The 25,039-nt window shown below is 43.4% G+C and overlaps 1 protein-coding gene across 6 annotated transcripts in view; it reads right to left on the bottom strand.

Moving 5' to 3' along the window:
* Positions 1 to 25,039, bottom strand: part of Nup214 (nucleoporin 214) — an 85,366-nt gene that overhangs the window by 31,648 nt on the left and 28,679 nt on the right. For 4 of the 6 annotated variants that reach the window (XM_027423862.2, XM_027423860.2, XM_027423864.2 and 1 more), the window contains exons 18-25: positions 23,719 to 23,822; positions 20,130 to 20,315; positions 19,410 to 19,483; positions 19,220 to 19,303; positions 12,834 to 13,097; positions 11,873 to 12,034; positions 9,451 to 9,550; positions 404 to 479 (exon numbers count right to left, since the gene is read on the bottom strand). In XM_027423862.2, the coding sequence (XP_027279663.1) occupies positions 404 to 479; positions 9,451 to 9,550; positions 11,873 to 12,034; positions 12,834 to 13,097; positions 19,220 to 19,303; positions 19,410 to 19,483; positions 20,130 to 20,315; positions 23,719 to 23,822 (1,050 nt within the window). The remainder of the gene's footprint in view (positions 1 to 403; positions 480 to 9,450; positions 9,551 to 11,872; positions 12,035 to 12,833; positions 13,098 to 19,219; positions 19,304 to 19,409; positions 19,484 to 20,129; positions 20,316 to 23,718; positions 23,823 to 25,039) is intronic. The other 2 variants (XM_027423861.2, XM_027423863.2) reach the window with 1 other exon arrangement.

Genomic DNA, 25,039 nt, shown 5'->3' with positions numbered 1-25,039 from the left:
GGTCCCAGCCGTTCCTACCAGTTACTGACTGGATGAGCCCACATGACTCAGCTGACCTCGGCTGCCTCAACAGGGACACATCTAAACACCTACTGTACAAGTCAGTTGCATGAACTGAGATAATACTAGATAAACAAACAAAAACAACAACAATAAAAATATCCCTGCAAATTAAAACACTTCATTCAAAAGCATTCTATTAGCATATGGTCTATGATAATTAGAGCAGAAAGTTAATGGTTTGTGAAGACAGTGGTTAACCATGTCAAGACTGGGATGAATTATGGAAAAGAAGTAAGTCTTCTTAAGAATTACATTCATTTAAATGAAGTCAAGTCAGAAAGTGACCTTCAGCTACAGAGACAGTATGCATGACTGCTAAAGGACACATCAAATAAGATACCTGCTTAGCTTGGCTGGCAGCCACCGGGGCTAACACTGCATGGGGTGTTTTGGCTGTTGAGTGTGGCACCGAAGAACTGAAAGACACACAAAGCATTTGCTCAGAGACAGGGCTGGGGGACGAACATGCTCATCCTCAAGCTGGTTCCATGTTCAATAGAAGAAAACACTTTGGGACAGAATATAGATGTCTGAGACCCCAACCAAACTCACTAGACATTTTGTTGAAGAATTGGTTTTTAAATGAAATCTGTGTTTTCAATCATAAAATCTAAAACAATGACCTTGTTAGCCTTTTCCTTTCTACAATTCCATGAAACAATTTGTAATAATTTCCAAATAGATGTTGTTCTTATTGGGACAATTGTCATTCTTCCTTCCCGCATCCCTAGTTTTAGGCCACGTGGGGAAGCTCCAATTCTCTTTGTCAAGCCTGAAAAAAGACGTTCAAGAGGATCTGTGGCGCAGAAATGATCAGTTGCACAAACAACAAAGGTGCTCGGAAAGACTGGATGCTTGCACAGCAACTATGGGGATTCCACAGCACTGCTGCTCCACGTCCAGCCTGCATCTTGGCTACTCTATGCATGTACACCCAATTTCCAAGACACCTTTCGCCAACACTACACACTGTACTCAGGGAACCACTGCTTCACTCCCTAGCTAGTGACAGCATATGAAGAATCCAACTATCAGTGCAATCACAGACACAAGTCCTTAGCATTTAGGAAAAGCTTTTCAATTTCTTTGTCCTCAGCCTAAAGCTACCTAATTGGAAAGTATACTAGCATTTGTACTTGTAGGATCTGTTTTTTAGAACACTTTTCAGATTTGAGGGAGGAATATTAATAACTTTCCACCAAAAATTAATTTGATGCCAGGTTGTGGTGGCACATGCCTTTAATCCCAGAACTCTAGAGGCAGAAGCAGAAGGATCTCTGAGTTCAAGGCCAGCCTGGTCTACAGAGAGAGTTCCAGAACACAGAGAAAAACCTGTATCAGGGAGAAAAAAAAAAAAAATGAATTTAAAGACGGAAGATAAGCTCACGCCTCATTGAGAAACATCAGCAAACACCTTAGTCTTTATAGTCCATCTGGATTCTCTGTGGGAACAACAGAGAAACTTCCCTGACTTGATTAGACTGGAGAAGAAAAACAGACTCATTTTCAATGAAACAAAACCCCCATGATGATTCTGCCAGAACAAAAGAAGCTGCAAAAGGGCCCCTGAGACATTCCACTACATAAGTCCTTAGGTGCCACGCCTACCCTCGGCTCTGCTCATATCCAAAAGAGAGAAGGAATGTGCTGGCCAGACTGCTGGGACCCAAGATCCCAGGGTGATTCAGTCAATTTGCTGACAGATACAGTTTGAGTTCAGGGACCCACAAGGGAAATGAACCTCTTTTATGTAAAAGTAGAAAAGAAGATTAAAGACAGCAATTTATCCAAATCATGGAAAACATTTATACCTAAAATTTATTGACAACATGATGGTACATTAAATCATGACAGCTTAGTTGCAATCAGTTATTGTTCTATTTACTTGTTCTATTGACATGCTACATGTTTCCTGGGCATCCCAAATCCCCAAACACAAAACCAGGAGGCACAGGACTAGCACATTATGCCATGTGACACCTCTGTAGAGAAATGCTGTTTGGCACAATCCAGCTAACAAACCTACCCATAAACCAGCACCAAAAATCTCTACTACAACTCAAAGGGGACAACAGTAAAGAACAGCATACTCCTAAATGAAGGAAGTGAACAGTCAGACATGGTCATGAGAATATATGGGCAGAGCAGGTTCACAACTGCGTTATTTTGGGTGACTTTACTCTGCTTTCCAGAGTATACTCTGTCCTCAAACAACTGGGCTGGGGGTTGCACCCGAGGCTCGGAGCACTTGTCAAGGACCTAGATTCAATTCCCAGCATACACATGGTAGATCACCACTGCCTGTAACTAAGTCACACACATGATGTACACACACACACACACCACACACACACACACACACACACACACACACACACACACACACACAATCTAAAAAAGGAATCAATTATCACAGGACCAGAGCAAAAACACGGTACAATGAGAACCAGAGCTGCTATGAGGCATTCCAGTGTTCCCGTGTTGTGCAGGCTTTTTATGCTAAGTATTCTACACACTGTTGGTAAAGGGTCAAAAATGACTCATTCTTTCATCTACTTCAACAGTTTAAATGGCCTAAAGCATGAGACACATGTCTTCTTTTAGAAAATTTTAATTATTAGCATATCTTTTAATAAATATGATGGGGCAGAACCAAACTACATGCTACTGAATTATGTAATGAGTAATGAAACTTTTGATATCCATTTGAAAGCAGGGCAAGTAAGTAAAGAGAAATTAATGAAAATGTTATTTTTTTTTATTTATTGGGTTTCTATGTGTAGTCCTGGCTGTTCTAGAACTCACTCTGTAAACCAGGCTGTCCTTAAACTGAGATTGGCCCACATCTGTTTCCCAAGGCTGGGATTATTAAAGTGTGGACCACCATGCCAAGTGCATGTTACTTTTATTTAATACAGCTACTTTTAACCTGTGGGTTGTGACTTGGCAGGTCGAATGACACTTTCACAGGGGTCACCTAAGACAATCAGAAAATATTTGTAACAGTAGCAAAATTGTAGTTAAGAAGTAGCAATGAAATCATTTTATGGCTGGGTGTTGGTGGCCCACGCCTTTAATCCCAGCACTCAGGGAGGCAGAGGCAGGCGGATCTCTGTGATCCTGGAGATCAGGAGGCCAACCTGATCTCCAGAGCGAGTGCTAGGATAGGCTCCAAAGCTACACAGAGAAACACTGTCTCAAAAAAACCAAAAAAGAGATCATTTTATGGCTGGGGGTCACCACAACATGAGGAACTGTATTAAAGGGTCACAGCATTAGGAAGGTTGGGAACCACTGATTTCAAAGAGTCCAAACCTATTTGAGACATTCCTGAAACCTGCCATGGACACACACCTATCAGTTATTGTCCTTTCTGCTGAGCCTCATGTTTCTGAAGACAATGCACTTTCCAAAAGTCTCCTCAAAGGAACTCTAGTTCCTGAGACAGAGGCAAGTGGCAAGTAGGTCTCTGTGAATTCAAGATCAGTTAGGGCCACAGTGAGACCAGCTCAAAAAAATGAACAAACAAAAAATGTTCCCCGTCATTGGTGGTGCACACCTTTAATCCCAGCACTCTTTGGGAGGCAGAGGCAGGTGGATCTCTGTGAGTTCGAGGCCAGCCTGGTCTCCAGAGTGAGTGCCAGGATAGGCTCCAAAGCTACACAGAGAAACCCTGTCTCGAAAAACAACAAAACAAAAAAATGTAAGAAATCCATTTACAAGACAGCCAGCTGATTATAACAGTGCATCAGTGTGTGAGACAGGCAGAAATAAAATGTATAGCAACAGCATGGGGGGGGGCAGCACAGGGCTGAGGTAAACTAAATAGTCTAATGGAGTTATCATCAATGAGCCAAGCAAAACTAAACACTACTCAAACACTCAGGTACAGAATGTGAGAGGCTATCAGGAGCTGCCACGAACAAGTCTGACCTTGCCATGAATGCAGAAAAAGAAACATATACTAAGGCCTCAAAACCAGTAACCACCATTCAATCAGAAAACCCCAAGAAGAAAAGTAAGCTGCGACTGGGAGTGCTGAGGGAGCAGCACTGGGTTCCAGCTGAGCCTAGGCCAGCCACACAAGACGCTGCAAGATAGCCAGCCAGGCAATTCTGATTTTTGTCTCAAAAGAAAAGAGAGCCAATCAGTGCAGAAGACTGAACCAACTATCAACTTCCCCTTCTCCCCGTGCCTGCTACACTTTCTTTCCTGAGACATCATGCTATGTGTAGCCCAGGCTCACATTGACCGTGTGGCATTTCTTCTGCCACAGTCTCATCAATGCTGACTGACAAGCATGCTTCACTACACTCAACTCTCTTTCCAGCCAATAACAGGTAGCAGTCAGATTTGGAAATGCAGAAATTTGAGAAGAATAACCCGCTAATCTGTTTCAGTAAACAAAAGGTTTTTCAACAATCCTGACTTATTCAGAACCAGACAGCAAAAATGATCAGATGCATGAGAAATGCCTAGAGTTTCCAGAAGATAACATAACAAACTAGAACACAAAGTGAGCAAGAAATGCTATATTGCAAAAAATCACTGTGATAGAAACCATAAAGAATTTCATATTGGCAAGCTTGCTAATGAAGTGCTCAGTATCTGACGTGTTAAAATGTTTATGATATGTAACCACAAGAAGCATGGTCAACAGCTATCGTGACAGTCACAGCAAGACGCAGCAGGTGCTTCATGTCTCCTGAATCCAATTTACCTAGAACACTCTGTGGAAAACTATGACCCTATGTGAGATAACACATTTGTGACAATAGCCAAAAGCATGTCTTTAGAGTAGTTTAGAATCCAGGTTTAAACGACGACACCTTTAACCATTAACTTGGGAAAAGCAGGACCTCTTTTCCTGACAACATATAAATATTTCCTGACACCAAATAAAACCCAAACAGCTATGTGAGTATAAGCTGCTTCCATGCATTGAACTTTCTGCTCAGTGGTTGAAACAGTGACCTTTCCTAACTGTTAACGAACTTTTTATCAACAAAGAAAATTTAAATATAAAAAGTAAAACAGCATGCCATGCTATCAGTGAATAAAGAAAGACAGCAGAACACTTGGGAGGTAGAAGCAGGAGTGTCAGGAATTCAGGGTCATCCTCAGCAATATACTGAGTTGAAGGTCAGGTTGGGCTATGAGACTTAAGAGAGACTGAGAGAGAGAGAGAGAGAGAGAGAGAGAGAGAGAGAGAGAGAGAGAGAGAGAGAGAGACTATCTTGACACATTAAAAAAAAAGGTAAACTGCAAATTAATGTTCTTTTAAAAAATTTTAGAAGATAATTTTTCTTTTTTTCATTTTTGAGACAGGTTTCTCTGTAGCCCTGGCTGTCCTTGTACTCAGAGATCTGTCTGCCTCTGTCTCCTGAGTGCTGGGATTAAAGGCATGTACCACCACTGCCTGGTGATTATTTTTATTTATGTATGTATCTGTGCGGGTACCTTTGGAAGTCAGAAGAGATGGTCAGATCACAGGCAGCTGTGAGCCACCCAACATGGATGTGAGCCATCTCTACAGCCCATCGATTAATATTATTAAGATAGATGCAGGAATTCCTAAAATGTTAGCAAACGGATTAGAATCATGTACTTAAAGGGCTATGGGAACTAATTTTTCTAATAAAACGACTTAAAGAGCTACAGAACAAACAAAAATTATATGATCCATAATTAGGCATCCCGTCTCAAGGGAGGTGGGTGACATCTTGAGAATGACATCCGAGGTTGATCTCTGACCTCCAAATATACCACTACAAGCATGTTTAAAAAGCCAACCCAGATACTGTCTACCAGTGTAACTCCTTGAGCTGGTCCCCCAGTGGCCCCTTTTCCTCTCTGCCTCCCCTTATTCCAGCTACCAGAGACCTCCTGGTGCCACAGGAACACACCATACACACTCCTGAAATAGATGCCCATGACTGGCATCTGGTTGTTCACAAGAATTGCTCCTTGACTGTTCAGTCTGCACTCCTATGCTACCTTCCTGGGGGAGGTCTTCCCCAGCCACCATGTTTACAGCGGCTACTAGATTCCCCTAAAGCCTTTCCCTATGGTGTTTTCTGCATCACACCTATTATCAGCTGATATGCTACATATTTTACTTATTGATCTGTATGTTGTCTATGACTCCATGACCAGGGTTTGTTTTGTTAATTGTGTTTTCTGGCACCAAGCATACAACAGATGTTTATTTAGAAAATGCTTAATACGAGCACTTGGGAGGCAGAGGCAGGTAGGTCTCTGAGTTTAAGGCCAGTGTAGTCTACATAGCAGTTTCAGGATAGCCTGGGCTATATAGAGAATCCCTGTCTCCAAAAAAAAAAAAAAAAAAAGAAAGAAAGAAAGAAAGAAAGAAAAAAAGCTGGAGCTAGAATTGTGGCTAAGTTAGTAGAGAACTTGTCTTTCACGCAAAGCCCTGGGTTCAGTCTCTAGCAATGCATATAATCTGCACCAGGGAGGCAGATCATACACTCAAGGCTATCCTTGGCTGCAAGGCAAATCTGAGGACAACCTGAGCTATAGGACATGAGGTCTCAGAAAAAAAAAAAAAAAAAAAAAGAAAAAGAAAAACAAACAAAAAAGCAACAAAAAACCCCAACCAAACAAAAAGAATCTGTGGAAAGAAAGGATTTAAAGCAATTATGTGTCTGGTATGTTTTGGCTAATAACAACAACAAATAAGTAAAAATGCTACCACTTGCTGGTCGGTGGAAGTGCAGTGCGAGCCTTTAATCCCAGAACTCAGGAAGCAGAGGTAGGAGGATCTCTGTGAGTTCTAGTACAGCCTAGTCTGTAGATGGAGTTCCAAGACAGCTAGGGTGGCACAAAGGAAGCCCTATCTAGAAAAACCAACACCCCCTACAAAAAAAAAAAAAAAAAAAAAAAAAAAAAAAAAATCCTACCACTTGTTGGTACCCATTTCATTCTACTCCCTACCAGGGTTCTAGCTATTCTGGCATTTGGACTGTGCCTCAAATGTGCTCTGCCCTTTCATAGGTTTGATTTTTGTGCACTGCACCATTCTCTGTGCCTTTTGATCATTCTTCAAAATTCAGCTAAGATACCTTCTTAACTCTTTCCCAAGCCCAGATCTGTCTGAGTGCCTTGTCCTATGCTTTCCTAGCACCTGGAATCTCTTCTGCACGCACATGACACTGAAATAAAACTATACAACTGGTTGGTTGGTGGCCTCCTTGCTGAGATCTCTACATGACAACAGGCATGAATGCCTTCTCTACTACTTCCTGTCCCTAACCCCAGGCAGGGCAGCATCACACTCACAACTGATTCTTTGCAGGAAGTTGCAGAAGTAAATGACCAAGCACTACAGAGTGTGAACAGCTGTGGAGCTGTCCAGCTAAATACAGACAGAAAGACAGAACAGCCTCACAACTATACAATACAGCAGGGAAGATCACTAAAGAGCAGTTAAGTACAACGTTAATATACTTCAGAGATGGCTGTTTTCAAGACCCTGAAATCCCGTCATTTCACAATCAATGTCCCCTGTGGGAATGACTATTTAAAAGGGCTAGTGAGGCGTTGAGCCTGATGGCCTGAGTTTGATCACTGGAAGCCACGTGGTGGAAGGAGAGCCAACTCCTACAAGTTGTCTTCTCATCTCCACATGTGCCTTGGCACATGTGTGCACATGAACATAAGCATAACTGAAAACAAATTTAAAGCTAAACATATAAACTATGGTTTAGGCACTGGATGCACAAGTTCAGTAACTGTATCAGAGTCCAACTCTGATGGCCTAGCATTTACTGCTCCAGCAGAGGACCTGGGTTCAGTTGCCAACACCCATGCAGTGTGGCTCACAAAAACACCTGTAAGTCCAAGTTTCAAGAGGCTCTGACATTCTCTGTGGTCTCCATAGCCTCCTGCATGCACACACAGTGCATACCAACTTATGCAGGCACACACACACACAAATAGAAAATAAAGAATAGATTTTTAAAACCTTCCTCCAACACTTGTGGTATTTTTGTTGGAGAAGAGAAGAGCTAGAAGGCCTGCTGTCAGAGTGGGAGAATGAGCTGTGAGAGGCAAAGGTGCTTCTCTTCCTCGGTGAGTGGTCAATGTCACACTGTGCCCACATGCCTTGTCTTACATTAGCATTCTGCCTTTCAGTGGCTTCCTGCCTTCTCTGTTATGGGAATCCGCTGATTTCTCTGAGGAGTTCACAGCAAACATAAATACCAGCCTTGAGTCATTCCAAGACAGCAAAGAGGGCAAATGTGGTTTCTTGGCTATTAGTTTGCAGCAGGCAGCCTTGGTAAATAGACCAACATATAAACAACTGACGTCCAGCAGACAGTGTGGCAAGGCCACTCAAAACAAAAATGGAGGGCTGGAGAGATGGCTCAGGGATTAAGAGCACTGACAGTTCTTTCAGAGGTCCTGAGTTCAATTTCCAGCAATCACATGGTGGCTCACAACCACCTTGAATGAGATCTGGTGCCCTCTGCTGGCATGCAGGCAGAAGACTGTATACATAAAAAATAAATAAACTCTTAAAAAAAAAAATGAAAATGGAGCCTTGGGTAGGTAGGTCTGTGCCATAGTAGAAATAGAGAACAGGAGCACATCGTAAAAACACAGGGCCTGTAGTTGGGCACCAGACACTGGTCCTTGACAATCCCCCATACAAGCCAAAGGAATGTCCTCCAACACTTACAGATAGCATAGGGAGGCTAGTTGCTCTAGAGGGAATGTGGCTTCAAAATTGTGCAGTGAGCAGGGTATGAGTGGCATGTATCACTCACTCACTCACTCACTCACTCACTCACTCACTCACTCACTCACTCACTCACATACACACACCACACACCCACACCCACACCCATACCCACACACACGGAGGATGGGGCTGGTTGGCACCATGCACCCTGAGCCTGGAGAAGACCAAAGTCAACTGAGCAAGGATCTTGTCTAAAACAGCATGGAGGAAAAGCAGAAGTTCTGCGAGCACAGCTGCTTGCCTCTCAAATACTGTTCCTTCTTGAAGAAGACAAGTTAAATTAAAAAAATGCAAATGGTGGGAAGTCAGACAACCTCCACACCACCATCATTACACAGTAGTCACTAGACTTGAAATGTCAATTTCGGAACCCTGAGAAGACTAAAAAAAAAAGGTAATAGCTTAGTGGGTGCCCATGCAAGTTTGTACTCAGCAAAGTATTCATAGAGCCCAGGCTGTAAATTGCAGTGGATTCTTGGCAAGGTGAAAAGTCCACTTTCCATTAAACTTAGTTGTGGCTGCCCATTCCTCCACAGGGAGAAAAGCCACACATGACAACATGGGCTCCCTCCCATGACAGCAAACGGTGGGTGGGATGAACATGCAAAAGAGCTGTGACATACCTCATGGCCACAGAAGGGGCTGCAGGGTTACTCTTCAGTTCCTGTACGTTTACCACTTGAGGAACATTCTTCAAAGTTGATTCAGTGAGAGTGCTCACAGCTATGTAAACAAGGGAGAGAGAGAACACATTAATTCTTATAAAGGACTAAAAATCCTATCTCTGTAGAAATGAATACCCACGGCATAACCTTGAGCAGACAGCAACCTTACATAACAGAAATCTACTCAGCAGTGCCGTCAATAGAACACTTGGCTGACTTGTATTAGACAGACTTGATACCATCTAACAAAACCTACTGGCATAGAGGGACAATTCCCTGGCCAGCTTTCTGCAGCAGAACCCAGGTACCTGCCACGCATCTGCTCATCTTGAAAGGGATGGTACCATCCAGAGGATTGACAGCCTTCAGTTCAGGGCTGCTGCTATTGGTTCATCTGTCCCCCCTTTCCCACAGGCTTGTGATGTTACAGGCTCTGTGTAAGTGTGCAAATACAAAAGCTGCCTAAAGCATAGCTTCTTTATTGGCACTGGGGCTTAAACAAACAGATGACACAGTGCACAGTGAGCTTGGAAAAGAATGCCAGAAGAGGTCAAGAGGCCTGAAATACATGTATCTGACATGGACCTATTTATTTTTACCTCATCAGCTTTATTATGTTTTTCTTTTCTTTTGAGACATGGTCTCATTATGTAGTCCTGGCTGTTTTAGAACTCCCTATTTAGATCAAGCTGTTCTCAAACTCACAAATATCCTCCTGCCTCTGCCTCCAAAGTGCTGGGATTAAAGGTGTATACCACCACCTCCCGCTTTTTACTTCTGTTTTAATTTTCCACCATATTTTATAACCCTTAATGACATTCTGTTATTAGCAACTGGAAAGGCCTAAGCAAAGCTCTCTGGTCTCCTGGGCAAACCCCAGGCTGCCTGGGGAAGAGCTGGGAAAAAAATGCTGCCTAAACGGTATACGAGTCACCTTAACAGTTAAAAGTGCCTCTATTTTAAGAACTTGCTCCAAGAGACAGTGAAGGTCAGAACATTTCTTCCTGAGCACACCATCCTAAATCCTGACAGATCTTAACTTTACAAATCATCTGCTGGACTTGGACCCTCATCAGTGTAATGCCAGATCCCATCTGAACATATAATAAAGAGATCATCAAAGAACTATGTGTTCTAAAAGCATAAATGTACCTTAAAGAGTTATCCTGTCTTTACTTTTTATTATTTATTTTAGATATCTTAAGACTATAAATTTAACTTATTGCTGTTTAGTGGTTTTTACCTTTTTTAAAAATAATTTATTTTTATTTTATGTTCATTAAATTTTATGTTTTGTCTGCATGTATGTCTGTGTAAGGGTGTCATATCTTGGAAATACAGACAGTTGTGAGCTGTCATGTGGGTGCTGAGAATTGAATCCAGGTCCTCAGGAAGAGCAGTCAGTGCTCTTAAACCACTGAGCCATCTCTCCAGGCCCCACTTTATTTTTTTGAGACAGGGTTTCACTCTGTAGCCCATGCAGCCCCCAAGTTCACTATATAGCCCAGATTAGCTATGAACTCTGGACAATCTGCCTACTTCAGCCTCTGAGTGCTAGGACTACAGGTATGAGCCACTGTCTGGCTCATAATTCTTTTTTTCCTATATAAAACAACCATATCTCCTTGAGTCTCCTTAAGTGGAAATATTTTGTACTAATAGTTTTCAACCGTGGCACTTTACATTGGGAATAGGTAACCCTTCTTTTGGGGGGGGGGGGGCTTTGTGTTTTAAAATTCTTCCTTAACATCCCCAGGCAGCACTCCTGACAATTGTCTGGGCCTCTGATTGAGAACCACTGGCTTGCCAAGCTGACAAGCAGCGATAACTAGCCCTGAGTCCAAGCCCTAGACTGTTGTTAAGTTCTGCCAAGGTAAGTCCTAACTAGAGACCGGTGACAACATCTGCACAGAATGGTGCATCTGTGAAGGCCGAGCTCTGTGAAGGTTATGTACAGCTTGGGTAACTTTCTCTGCTCACTCCCTCACTACTGGAACACAAGCAGGAATACTACAGCGACCCTCCCAGTGGCTGGGATCCTTAAAGTATTGCTTTAATGATATTAAGTGGTCTAATTTCCAATATCAAGTTAGGACCAAAGCAGAGATCACCAATCAAAAGTGGGAATTATCAGCATCAAAACCCATCAATTTCCCATGAAACTAAATGTGTCACATCTAATGACTCCCCTTCAAAGCAAAAAACTTGAGACCTAGTCTCTGGCTCCTGGGAGATCTACTCACAGGGATGAAAGCCTATTAGAGTTAACCTTCTATACCGAGGAACAGCAAAAAAGCTAGCTGTCTTCCACTCCAAAGTCCACACCTGTCACCCAGACAGCTCACAGTCACTCTCCTAGGAATGGGGCTATAGCCTTTACCTGGCACCTGATTGGCCATCTGCCGTCTCAGGGCTGCAGCAGCTGCTGCCTGGGGAGCTGCAACGGTGTGGGAAGGACCTGGTGCACCATGCTTAACTGTTTTGGTTGCCAGCATTGTGCTGTCGGCTCCTTGAGGAATAACTTTGCTGGCTGATGTAGAGACTAAGGGGGAAAGAAAAATGGGGTCAGTCAGTGAGGGGAACACAGACAAGTTAAAATGGTAAATTCTGTCAGGCAATGGGGAAAATGCTAAAATTAAAAATTCTTAAGCACTACAAGAGAACATTTAGAGCAACACAGAGCTTGATTTCTTGTAAGATGGATTTGTTCCAGTACTGTGTCTCTGCTAGAAGTCACCATGACACAAAGCCCTGACACTGTCTTGCAGCAGTGAACACACAATGCAGATGGCCTCAGTGAGTGAGTGATTGTAACATGGGACACTGTAGCCGGTGAGCTCTGTGCCAGATGCCCCATAGGGCTGCTGACTTTGGGAGGACATGAGCACGAATGCTGCTTTATACTGAAGCACATATCCCTCTCCTTTACCTCTGATAAAGACCTATTGTAACAAAACAAAGTGGATGCCAGAGTCAAGCTGTCATTGTGTGCAGCCTCTGTCTTTTATTCCACTGTGGCCTTACCAACCACATCAAGAGAACCTGTAGTTTTTGAATCAATCTTCTAAATTTTGGTATTAGCAGAAATGAACGGGAATCTCAGTGGTCTAAATAAGTCTAAAACTTGGTGAGTCCCTTTAACAGTTAGAAACCTAATAGGGATGAAAACTGTTTTGTAAAATGGATTTGTTCCAGTACCCCACTCCTGTGTCTCTGCTAGAAGTCACTATGACCCAAAGGCAATGAACACACAATATAGATAGCCTCAGTGAATGACTGTGGCATGGACATGTAGCTCAACAGCCACAGTGGCCCATTGTCAGTTTTAGTTGCTGACTTACTTGATGAGCTCATCACAGCAGGTGAAGAACTATGAATCAGGTGAGGCTTAGCAAAAGGCATTGCCTGGGGCAGGAGACTGGGTTGGATAGAAGGTGTGCGGACCACAGGAGCATGCCGATGGACCTGGACCACAGTTTCCTCCTCTTTGCAGGGCGACCGGGCATCTTCCCCCTCCAGAGGCTGAGAGATGGAGGATGTGGAGCTGGCTTCATCTAAGTCTTCATAGTACCTCTGAGATAGGAAGGCTGACCGAGACAGGCTGGCTACAGAAGCCCCACCAGAAAACAATAGACAAAGCAAACCCATAAGCTGTGTCATTTCACTGCTGAGATACATCCAACTTGCAAAGCATTTTCATTATTTTACACTGATGAATATGAATGATGATGGGTTGCTGTCTTTGTTCAGAGGGGGCGTTGGAAGCTAAGCTTCAAGGTCAGGGACAGATAACTATCAAAGACTGAAAAAGAGCCGGGTGGTGGTGGCATATGCCTTTAATTCCAGCACTCAGGAGGCAGAGGCAGGCGGATCTCTGTGAGTTTGAGACCAGCCTGGTCTACAAGAGCTAGTTCCAGGACAGCCACAGAGAAACCCTGTCTCGAAAAAACAAAAGAAAGACTGAAAAAGAGACAGAATCAATGCTAGTGGAAAAGAGGTGTAGGAGAGATAACAGGTAAGCTCATATAGGGCAGGGCTGAAGAGTCACACATCACCAAAGCTTTCCAACAGTAACCTTAGAACAACTACAATAGGCTATCAGAGTGGGAATGACCTCAGTCTGAGTGTCTCAAACACAACTAAATGAACCCAGCTATTCTCAACATGGTACTTAACTCTGGCCTTCTCTGCTCTTCCTTCTTTGTATTGGGGGTGGGGGGGTCATGTCTTATGCCAACGTCTACCTTGAACTTCAGAACACGTGTTACTACTGTACACTGGAAAAACAAAATGCCTGGTCTCCTTTCCTTCCCAAGGTATTCAAAGTAGCATTCTTCTGCTATTGCTTGTCTGTCCTGTAGGCAGATCACGCTACACAAGATCTTAATGTCCCAGCCTAAGTGTGACACAACACATGCAACTAAAAACCAGTGCCACATGCCAGGGCCTTGCTGCCCACTAGCCACTAAGGATATTTAAAGTAGTTAACTACAGCTGTGTGGTGGCACACACCTTTAATCGCAGCACTCAGGAGGCAGAAGCAGGTGGATCTCTGTGAAATGAAGGACAATGTGGTCTATATAGTGCTAGGTCAGCAAGAACTACAAAGGGAGACTCAGACTCAAAATAAACAAACAAACAAACAAAAATAAATTAAGTGTAAAGAAACAGAAAGTTCTATCTTTCAGATGCGCATTTCAAGTACTCAATGAAGACTTTACACTGTTATCAAGTATTTTGAGGCAAACAACTATGTGGTGGGCCACTTAGAAACTCCATCTAAGTATATGATGTCAGAATTTGAAATGTTAAAGTTTATTTTCTGCAAGTGACTTGATATTGTTATGATTCAATGTCAAGAATGTAGATCCCCATGTCTTTCATTTCTGATCAAAAGTTGTTCAGTGGGGCCCTGGGGAAGTCAACTGAATTAATTTATCTGTGTAATACAGCAGAGCTGTTATTTTTATGGCCTTTGTACATTTAACAATGTTACCTTGTCAAGACATATAGTAATATGATCAAAAGTGAAGAAATTAAAGCTGTATTCTTAAATTCTAAGGAACACCACAAAAGGGACAAAGACCTCCTCCTGAAGTTCCGAGGGCCTGTGACCTCAAAGTGCCTATAACTCCAACAGAGCAGCTCAGTCAACACCTTGAGTCCAGCCTCTGCCCTGGCAGAGGACCCAGCTAAGTCACACAGTGCTTGAACCTGCCTGCACAAGCTGCAGTAGCAGCAGATGCTCTTATGAGTCACGAAGTCTGTGATGATTTGTTGCAGCACATAAAGGAAACTAACACAAAAGCCCCCATGGTGCCCTGTTATCCTGTCTTCTCACTAAATAGTTCAGGAAAAACAAAATAGGGAACAGGGATGGGTTCAGTCATAAAACAGATGACTAATGTGTGCAGCCTGGGTTTGATCCTCAGTACCAAAATAGTCCTAACAGCAATTATGCTATTGTGTACTGGAGGTGGGAGGGGAGTAATGCAACTGTGGTAAAATTCCCTTTTTTTTTTTGAGACACGGTTTCTCTGTGTAGCTTTGGAGCCTGTCCTGGAACTCTGTAGATCAGGCTGCTTTCAAACTCACAGAGATCTGCCTGCCTCTGCCTCCCCAGTGCTGGGATTAAAGGCGTGCGCCACCAATGCCCGGTTGCAACTGTGGTAATTTTAACTTGCAATAGAGATGGATGCTCCTTTAGCTACAACAGGGTCACGGCTGGATAAACCCTATGTAAGATCTGTGTAGTTTTAGAGCCTGTCCTGGAACTTGCTTTGTAGACCAGGCTAGCCTCGAACTCACAGAGATCTATCTGCCTGCCTCTGCCTCCCAAGTGCTGGGTTAAAGGCATGTGCCACGACTGCCTGTCTGTGACTCTTAGAGGTATCATTCTTTTTTCAAAATAATTAAAACTGACACACAAACATAAAAAAAAATTTAAAAATACATGCAAAGATGTAACGTCCATATATTTCCACATAACATTCTTTAAGAAGAGCGACTGTTCTTCCAGAAACAGATGGAAGCAGATGCAAAAACCCACAACTAGCCAATGAGCCAAGCTCCTGGAGTACAATTGAAGTGAGGGAGGAGCAAAAATATGAACAAAGGAGTCAAGACCATGATGGGGAAACCCACAGAATCAGATGACCTGAGCTAGTGAGAGATCACTGACTCAGGTCTGACAAATGGGGAACCTGCATTAAGACTGAACTAGACTCCCTCAATATAGGTGACAATGGTGTGACAGGGACAATATTTGAGGCCACTGGCAGTGGTTGCAAGATCTAACTCTAATGCAAAAACTATCTTGGTGGAGCCCATTCTACATGGAGAGATAACTTGCTCAGCCTAGACCCAGGAGTGTGGAGGTGGAGAGGTGCATTGGTCCTGCCTCAACTAGATGATGGGACTTAGTAGACTTCCTAGGGGAGGCCTTACCCTCTCTGTGGAGTAGATGGGAGGAGGGAGGAGTGGGGAGAACAGGAGGAGAGGAGGGAGGGGGAACTGGGATTGGAATATGTGTGTGCATGCGCGCGCGTGAACAGGACATTTCCTGTATTACTTTCTACCTTATTACTCAGAGACATTCTCTCACTGAGTCACAGTATGCTACCTTGGTTAGTCAGAGACATCTAGGGATTAGCCTGTCTCCACCCCCTCTAATGCTGGGATTATAGGCACAGGCAAACATTCCCGTCTTTTTATATGTTTGCTGGGGATGTGAACTCAAGGCGGCACACTCGAAGAGCAGGTATTCTCTTTAAGCCCCAAGATAGGGAGGGGTTTCTAAGAAGCGGGCATGTTCTCTCTTCTTATTTTAGAAAAACTAAAGATTTATTTAAGTGCGTTGGTGTTTTGCCTGCATGAATGTCTGTGTGAGGGTGTAGGATTCCCTGGAATTGGAGTCACAATTGCAAACTGCCATGTAGATGCTGGGAATTGAACCCAGGTCCTCTAGAAGACCAGCCAATGCTCTTAACTGCTGAGCCATCTCTCTGGCCCCCATGGTCTGTTTAACTTCAGTAGAGTTACTTATTTATCTTTCCTTTCTGTACTTTTTTTGTATATTACAATTTTAAAATTTTAGAAAAGATTATATGTAGCCGGGCGGTGGTGGTGTACACCTTTAATCCCAGCACTCAGAGACAGAGGCAGGTGGATCTCTGAGTTTGAGGCCAACTTGGTCTACAGAGCTGATTCTAAACAGCCAGGGCTATACAGAGAAACCCTGTCTCAAAAAACAAAACAAAAAAAGTACATGTAAACTATGGGTAGTGGCAATGCCTGGAATCCTAACATTTAGGGTGTGGATATAGAGTTCATTGTTCATAACGAGCACTGTTCATAGTTCATAAGTTTATTGCCATCCTCCACTATACAGAGTTGAAAGCCACCCTGGACTACATAAGACCCTATCTCCAAACACAAACCAACCTTCCACATCCCAAGTTATCCTCCCTAGCATGTGTGCTATTATTAAACAAGTATACTATGCAGCCACAGCAATGTTTATCTTCTTTATCCACATTTTGAGTGGTCAGACCTTGTTATCTTATTCATCACTATCTGGAACCAAGGTAGGCAATCACATTTGCTGAATAAACTACTACATAAATCTCACGTCTAAGGACTCCATCATAAAGATATAATCAGATTTATGAGTAAGGGTATTTTATGTAACCTCCTGGCAACAAACAGGATTAACAAAATTGGGTAAATCTGTGATGGCTTTTTAATACAAGGATGTGTCCTACAGTCAGCACCAGGCACATGTTCAAAGAGCACAAACAGAAAGCAGAAAAAAGTTTTTGAGAAGTTTGATTATATTAGTGTTAGCTGCAGATAACAGGCATTGGTGTCTGTCCTGGTTGGGTTTTTGTTTGTTTGTTTTTTTGTCAACTTGACATAAGCTGGAACTGTAAGTGAAGAGGGACCCTCAATTGAGAAAAGGCCTCCATAGGACTGGCCTGCAGGCAAGCCTGTGGACATCTTGGTGGATGATTGGCGTGGGAGGGCCCAGCTGACTGTGAGCATTGCCACCCGCCTGCTGATGGTACTGGGTGCCCTAAGAAAGCAGGCTGAGCAAGGTACAGGAGAAGCTAGGAAGCACCAATCTTCCATGGCCTCTGCATCAGTTCCTGCCCTTCAGAGTCCTACCTTGAGTCCCTTCCCTGACCTCCCCAGATGACAGATGACAAGTTGTAAGATTACACCCTGTCTTTTCCAAGTTGATTTTGGTCAAGGTGTTTTTTTCCCATAGACCCAGAAGGCGCAAGTGGGATAGTTTGGCAAAGCCTTAGAATGTGAGGAACTCCAACAGAAATAGTGGCCTAATGGAGCTAGCTAGGGAGATGATTTAGTGGGCAATAGTACATGCTGTGTAAACATGAGGACCTATGGAAAAAGCAGGAAACCTATAACATTGTTACTAGAAAGGAGGCAGAGATGGAAAGATCAATGTAGCTGCCTAGCTCCAGTTCAGAGACCTTTTCTCAAGGGAGTAAGACAGAGTGACAGAAAAGACCAACATCCTCTGGCTGTGAGTTCAGCATAGTCACGAGTGCACGAATGCGTGCTTACATTTTCCTTCCCCTCAAAATGGCGGCTTGAGAAGAAGTAGCCAAGGGAAAGCATCTGGTGAAATCTGGAGGCAGAAGACTTAAGAAGGAGCTCCAAACTGGGTGTGGTGGCACATGCCTTTGATCCCAGCACTAGAAAGCAGGGGCAGGAGGATCTCTGTGAGTTTGAGGTCAGCCTCTGGTTTACAGAGTGAGTCCCGGGACAGCCAGGACTGTTACACAGAGAAACCCTATGTGTGTGTTGGGCGGGTGGGTGGGCAGTAGGGGAGAAAGCAGCTTCTAGAGAAAAGGACTAAAATGACAGAGACTGAAAAACACACTGTGCTGGAGGTTACTAGGGAAATGGCACAATGTAATCTTAGCTTTGGAAAATGAAACACACAGCATGAGTTTCAGGCTAGCCTGAGCTACATGAGACCCTATCTTTAAAAAAAGAAAAAAGTTAAGGGATAGGATGTAGTTCAGCGGTATTGGTAGAGACCCCTGGCATGTGCTAGGCTCTGAGTTTTATACCCAGAACTGAAAGAAGAAAAAAAAAGGCATTTTAGATAAAAAGTTAAACAACCTTTCACTTCTAACATAGCTGCTTTTCAGCAAGTTTTAAAAAATATATTAATTTATGTACTGTGGTGTACAGCATATGTGCATGAGACACAATGAACACGCAGAGGTCAAAGCCAATAAAAGTCAGTTCTTTCCTCTCACAATGTGAGTCCTAGACGCTGAGCTCAGGTCTTCAGGCTTGGCAGATATCAAACGCCTTTATTCACCGGGGCCTCTTACCAGTCCCTTAGCAAGTATTTAAATCACCACTGCCTGGCTTATAGTTTTTCCTTAAAAAGAATTTTCTGAAGTATAATGTTGCCAAAAAACCCAAGTAAGGTTTGAGGATAGGCTTCAACTCAGCCAACCCCATGCCATTCTGAATCACTATCATTAAACCTAGGGAATGATAAGACTCACCTTGAGTTGTTTCATCCAAAATATATGAGCTGCTTCTTACTCCAATACCCAGACTGACAGTACATTTTGGGAACATTTTCTTGGTCTTCAGTCAAGCCAAAAGCAGCCAGCCCACCCACACTGTGCCTTAGCACTACACAGCTAATACTGAAAACTTCAGGACAAGCTCTCTTTACCTGGAGCAGTGGACCTCACTGGTGGGGTCTTCCTTTTGGCTAAGAAGTTCCTCAGTTGGGCCTGTTTTGCCGGGGACAGTTTGGCTGAAAAAAAAAAAAAAAAATCACCAACCCATAAATGCTAAGATTTAGCTTTAAAAAGCCAGGTTAGATCACAAACTAGGCTGGGAGGTTGGGAGGGAGCATTTACCTTGCACTCTGGAAGAGGGCTTGGTGTGAGATTCAATGGTAGTTTTCAGCAGGCTTTCAAGATCACTGTCAAAACTGAAACAGGGCAGTGTTACATTCACACCAACCATGAGAAGGCTGAGGCTATGTGGTATACACTCTTCTCAATATCTAAGCCCAAGAGATCAGAGAGCATTCACTACAGGAAGAGCTGCTCAACAACACAAAGGTGGAAAGCTAACAACTTCAGCACTACATTCTCCCGCACTAAGCCTAATCCTGGTTGCCTTAGCAGAAAGGACAACGAAATTACACATGCCTAAAGCAGAAACATGACACTGTCAGGGTAAGTTCGGGGTAAACTAGATAATGGCAAGGATCCGCCACAGCTCCACACTAGAGCAGGATGACAAATCTAGGCTTCTGAAGGAAGTGAGAATATGTAACTCTATTAGCCATTAGCTATAAAACTATCTCAGGGTTAATATGGAAACTTCAGTGGCCTGCTAAGCACCTACCTACTTCACCAGGCATAGCACTCCATGCATTATAGATTTAAGCCTACTGAAGGCAGGCACTGTCACCCCTACTTTCAAGCAAAGGAACCAAAGGTCAGAGGTCTTGTAGAACCTAGCCCAGACAGCACAGGCGACAGACTGCAATGCTGTTTTCAAGTGCATGCCACACATGCTCACATGGTCTCTAAGCAACTCTCCCCACCTGCCAGCAGTCTCTTGCACACCTGTGAGTGCTGCTCTGAGTTGAAAGCGTCGAGGGCAGATTCCATGGGGGCGTCTGGTTATAGAGACGGAGCTGCTGGAGACTATCCACCAGGTGATTCAACCTCTTCCTCTGTTGGTTGATGATTTCCCGGTTGTTGGCTAGCGTGTTGAAAAGTGTCTCTCGTTCTGGCACAAGCAAGCGCCTGCTGGCAATAAGGAAAAGAATTAGATACAAATGGCTTCCCTCTAAACCACAACACATGAGGCTGCAATTCTAACAAGGAAAGTAATAAAATGGAGAACCACCAGCTGACAAGAAAATAGAAGACCAGGGACATGACAATCTCATGAGGTTAAGAGGGAATGTGTATGTGTGTGTGTGTGGGGGGGGGCTGTAGCAGACCACAGTACAAATTGGGCAATGCTAGAAGTATTGGGGAAGAATGCAGAGACAGGAACCAACAACATGGGCAAACCTCGGTAGCTGTCCATTTGGGACCCGTGTATCTCTGTATGTAAATTACACTCAATAAGGAAATAAACCAGGCTCCCTGGAAGTGTGTGCAAGCCAGTCATTGAATAGACTGCTGATGGAGATATTACAGGTGCTGGCAGCGAGGAGATCCTATCCCCCAAAGAATGAAACAGATGCGTGGTTGGCAGGTCTAAGGTCAGAGACACAGGTCTAGATTCTTTAGTTTTCCATCATAAACTTTTAAGCATTGCTAAAATATTTCTGTTAACTTGAGGGAAAAAAATATACAAATAAAAAAAAATGGGTGGTCCTATGAGGTACAAGCCCCCCTGATTTGCTTGTCTGTGTGTCCGTCTGTCTATCACCGCATAACTGATCACAGAGTGAAAACTGCTGATGCACAACAAAAACTTCCAGTTTTATTTCCTTTTCTCAGAACCACTGAGAAGAACAAGGCAGCCACGTGAGTGACAGAACACAATTTTCCATGACTTTCTAGTTGGTGTAAGGTAAGATTTAGAGAAGGGCTGAAAATAGAGAAATGCCAAGAAATAGAAACCATGCCCAGTACTTGAACTCTGCAGAAAGGGAACTGAATAGCGCCGTGAGTTGGCAGTGCACAGGACTGTCACAGCAAAGAAAGCTGGCTTCTGTTAGTGTGTGCAGTTTTGGAAAGCCTATTTTTGTTGTTATGAGACAGGGTTTCTCTGTGTAACAGCTCTGCCTGTCCCGGAATTAGTTCTGTTAGACCAGACTGGCCTCAAACTCACAGAGATCTACCTGCCTCTGCCTCCCTAGTGCTGGGATTAATGGTGTGTGCCACCACTGCCTGGCGGAAAGCCTACTTATTCAGCAAAGAGGAACACAACTAGAAAGGAGAGCAGACACCTGTCTCATGGGAAAGTAGAGTGAGCTATGACCTCTCTAATGGGCCCAATTGGGGGGGGGGGCAACGACTCCAGTCCACAAAAACCTCTCTGGGCAGAGCTAGGGAGAACTCCACCTACCTCCCAACCCCTCTGCTCTCTAAGCTGAAGGTCCTTTTCAGCTTGCTCCACACAGCATGGTGACATTTACTTACTTCTGCTTACTAAACTGTATACACACTAGTCCAGTCCCTGACAAGACACCCACTGTTATAAGAAAAAGTTCCACGATCCCATAGGTTTATAACAAAACACTCCAGTTTTTGTTTTCATACTGGCTAATCACTAATTAAATATACTCAAATTTCTGTGAGTACTTCCTTGCTATTGGCATTATGAAGTCTATTCTCTCCACAAAATATAAGCGCAAACCAGACAGGGACAGGCAACGAGGATGCAAACTCTTCCTCTCTTTTCACCATCACTTGTTAAATCCTTTTATTTTTTTAAATAAAAGTTTGTTTTTTATTTATTATGCAGACAGTGTAGGCTTGCATGCCTGCAGGCCAGAAGAGGGCATCAGATCTCATTACAGATGACTGTGAGCCACTATGTGGTTGCTGGGAATTGAACTCAGGACCTCTGGAAGAGCAGCCAGTGCTCTTAATCTCTACGTCATCTCTCCAGTCCCCTTGTCAAATACTTTTAACTAGCTACACTAACTAGAATTTCTTTTTTCTCCTCAAAGCTAAATGTGCTCATGCTTACACTCCTAGCCCTTAGAAGACTGAGGCAGGAGGAATGCCAAGTGTTCCAGCCATCCTAGACAATAGGACCTTTTCTCAAAAAGCAAAACAAAACAAATAAAAAAGAAGCAAATATTTTCTCTAAAAGACAACTTGGAAGACTGACAAATGTACAAGGGCATTTCTCTGTGTTTTCTAAGGGCTATTTACCTATTTTTTGTATGTGTGTGGGTGTGTGCACACGCATGCTAGAATGTATTTATGAGCACCATGGACATACAGAGCCTGTGAAAGAAGGTCAGACGCCCCTGAAACTGGAGTTACAGCAGCTACAAGGTACCCAAAGTGGGTGCTGGAAACTGAACTCGGGTCTTCTGGAAGACCAGCCAGCACTCTTAACCACTAAGCCATCCATCCTAACCACTGAGCCATCCCCAAGGAGATCTCTCTCTCTCTCTCTCTCTCTCTCTCTCTCTCTCTCTCTCTCTCTCTCTCTCTCTCTCTCAATTTTAAAATTAGAAACAATCTTATTTTACTTTACATATCAATCCCAGTTCCCTCTCCCTCTCTCTCCCTTCCCCCCACCAATCCCCCCATCCAACCCCCCCCATCCACTCCCTTCACCTTCCCAGGGAGGGTGAGGCCTTTCATGTGGATGTCAAAGTCTGTTACATCATTTGGGGCAGGGCCTAGGCCTTCACCCATGTACCACGGAGACCATCGTAATCAAATACTGTGGTTATCACTGTGAATCCACCGCGCTTCTGCTCCTTCTTTCCTACATGTGTACCTTTCCACTGAAGTCATCTGAAGTGTTTTTCAATTATTTCATACATTTGATACAAGATTAAAAGCATTTCATGTAACTTCTGAGAACATGCAATTCAGTGGCTACACAGTATTTTTGCTTGTTTTTCAAAACAGGATTTTGTTGCATAGCCCTGGCTGCCCTGGAATTTACTCTGTAGAGCAGGCTGGCCTTGAACTCAGAGACTGGTTGTCTCTGCCTCTGCCTTCTGGGATTACAGGCGTAAAGGCACAGGCACTTCCCCCCCCCCCAATGACTACATAGTATTTTACATACCTTCTTTTTTAAATTTTTTGAAAAAATTTATTTATGTATATGAACTCTCTATTGTCATGTATGCCTGCCTAAATGACAGAAGAGGGCATTGCATCCCAACCATGTGGTTGCTGGGAATTGAACTCCAGACCTCTGGAAGAGCAGCTCTCCAGGCTTTATATACTTTCTTGACGCTTGTGTTTTTCTGTTATGCTAGGGATTGAACATATGGCATACACACTTAGCAGTCAACTGCTTTATCATTGAGCCCTAATGAAATTCATATTATCATTCTGAAATGATGTGATATGAATTGGTTTATATAAATTACTACGACCATCATTTAGTGCTTTTGCAAATAAAACTTTTAGAAATGAAAACTAAGCAGGAGGAAGTACACCTGTGAGGTTTCTACCTGTACTCCTACAAAAGCCAGTGGCAACAACACATTTCACTCACCTCTGTCTTTTCTTCTGTTCCAGATGCCGATCCCACTCTAGGTCTAGAACATCATTTACATCCTGGACAGCAAATTTCACATACTGATGAAGACGACGAATTTCCTACAAGAAAAAAATTAAAAGGAAAATGACTTAGTTCTGGCAGCTGGGAGGAAGATGCATTAAAGCAGTAAAAATAATTTTGAAATATTTTCATATTGAGAACTGTATGAACAAGGAAAACATTAGGTTCTACTATAACCATTAAATATAAACCATTTAATAAAATGGAAATTCCATTTCTACAGCTGTATAACAGAAAAGGGAAAGAGAATGGGTATGGTAGCCTTGGGCCCAGGGAACCGATTCACCCACTTCCTTCTTGGTCCCGCCCCTGGGAAGGGTAGGACAGGCAGAGACGCCCTGCTGCACTGCTCACTGTGCATCATGAAATGAACTGTAAAGTCGATCGGATGGTTGACAATTGTTGCTGGAAATAACTCTGACCTTCGATAATCACATCAGGGACCACACAGACCACCCAAACATGACGAGCACGTCTCTACCATGACAGTTCTTACCAGCTGGTAAGCCTGTAGTAGCATTCTTTCAGTTGGGGACATAGTTAACCTTCATGGCTATGTAATGTACTCTGACTCTCAAAAATTAAAAAACAAAGCTGAAGCATTCAATCAAGTAAGTGTACAGACACTGAGCAGCTCCTGGATAAGTAAGTGCATCACACAAGGAACAGATCTGACTCTACTGAAATGCATTTCACAAATATTTTTGGATAAGCATTAAACAGAAGATGTCACTTAAAAAGAGCCAAGCTGAGTCCAGGGAGCAGCAGCTGCCTCAAAGGCATTTGATGACTTTCCTTCACCCACCTCAGTGCTGATGTTAGGGTCCACACTAGCTGATGTCCTTTCTTCCAAATGCCTCCCCATTGGGTGGAGCTACAAAAGCCAACACTTCTTCAAAGGCCTGCTGCAAACACTTCTCAGTGGCTTTCTTGCTCTCATCTATGGTCCCATGGGAACATATACATGAAAATTCTACATGCATCTTCCTGACTATCCCTTACCCAGTTTCAGGAACTGTATGCTATAGCACAGTGGCTAAGAGCATGGGCATAAGCTTTACTATTTATGAACCCTGGCAGTCACAGCACAGCTGCTTTGTATGTAGTTAAGTGTCCATGACATTTCCTGCCGTTATCTATTCAGTGCAATGAAAAGCGATTTTTCTTTTCTCAGAGTGGAAGCTGAATGCTTTTCCTCTGGGCCAGGCAACTGGGGCAGAGGTGAAGGACTTGTGAGGATCAGAAGAGAAATGCC

Source organism: Cricetulus griseus, chromosome 6 (assembly GCF_003668045.3).
Source record: "Cricetulus griseus strain 17A/GY chromosome 6, alternate assembly CriGri-PICRH-1.0, whole genome shotgun sequence".
NCBI classification, from domain to species: domain Eukaryota; kingdom Metazoa; phylum Chordata; class Mammalia; order Rodentia; family Cricetidae; genus Cricetulus; species Cricetulus griseus.
This window is presented reverse-complemented; position numbering and strand designations above follow the sequence as displayed.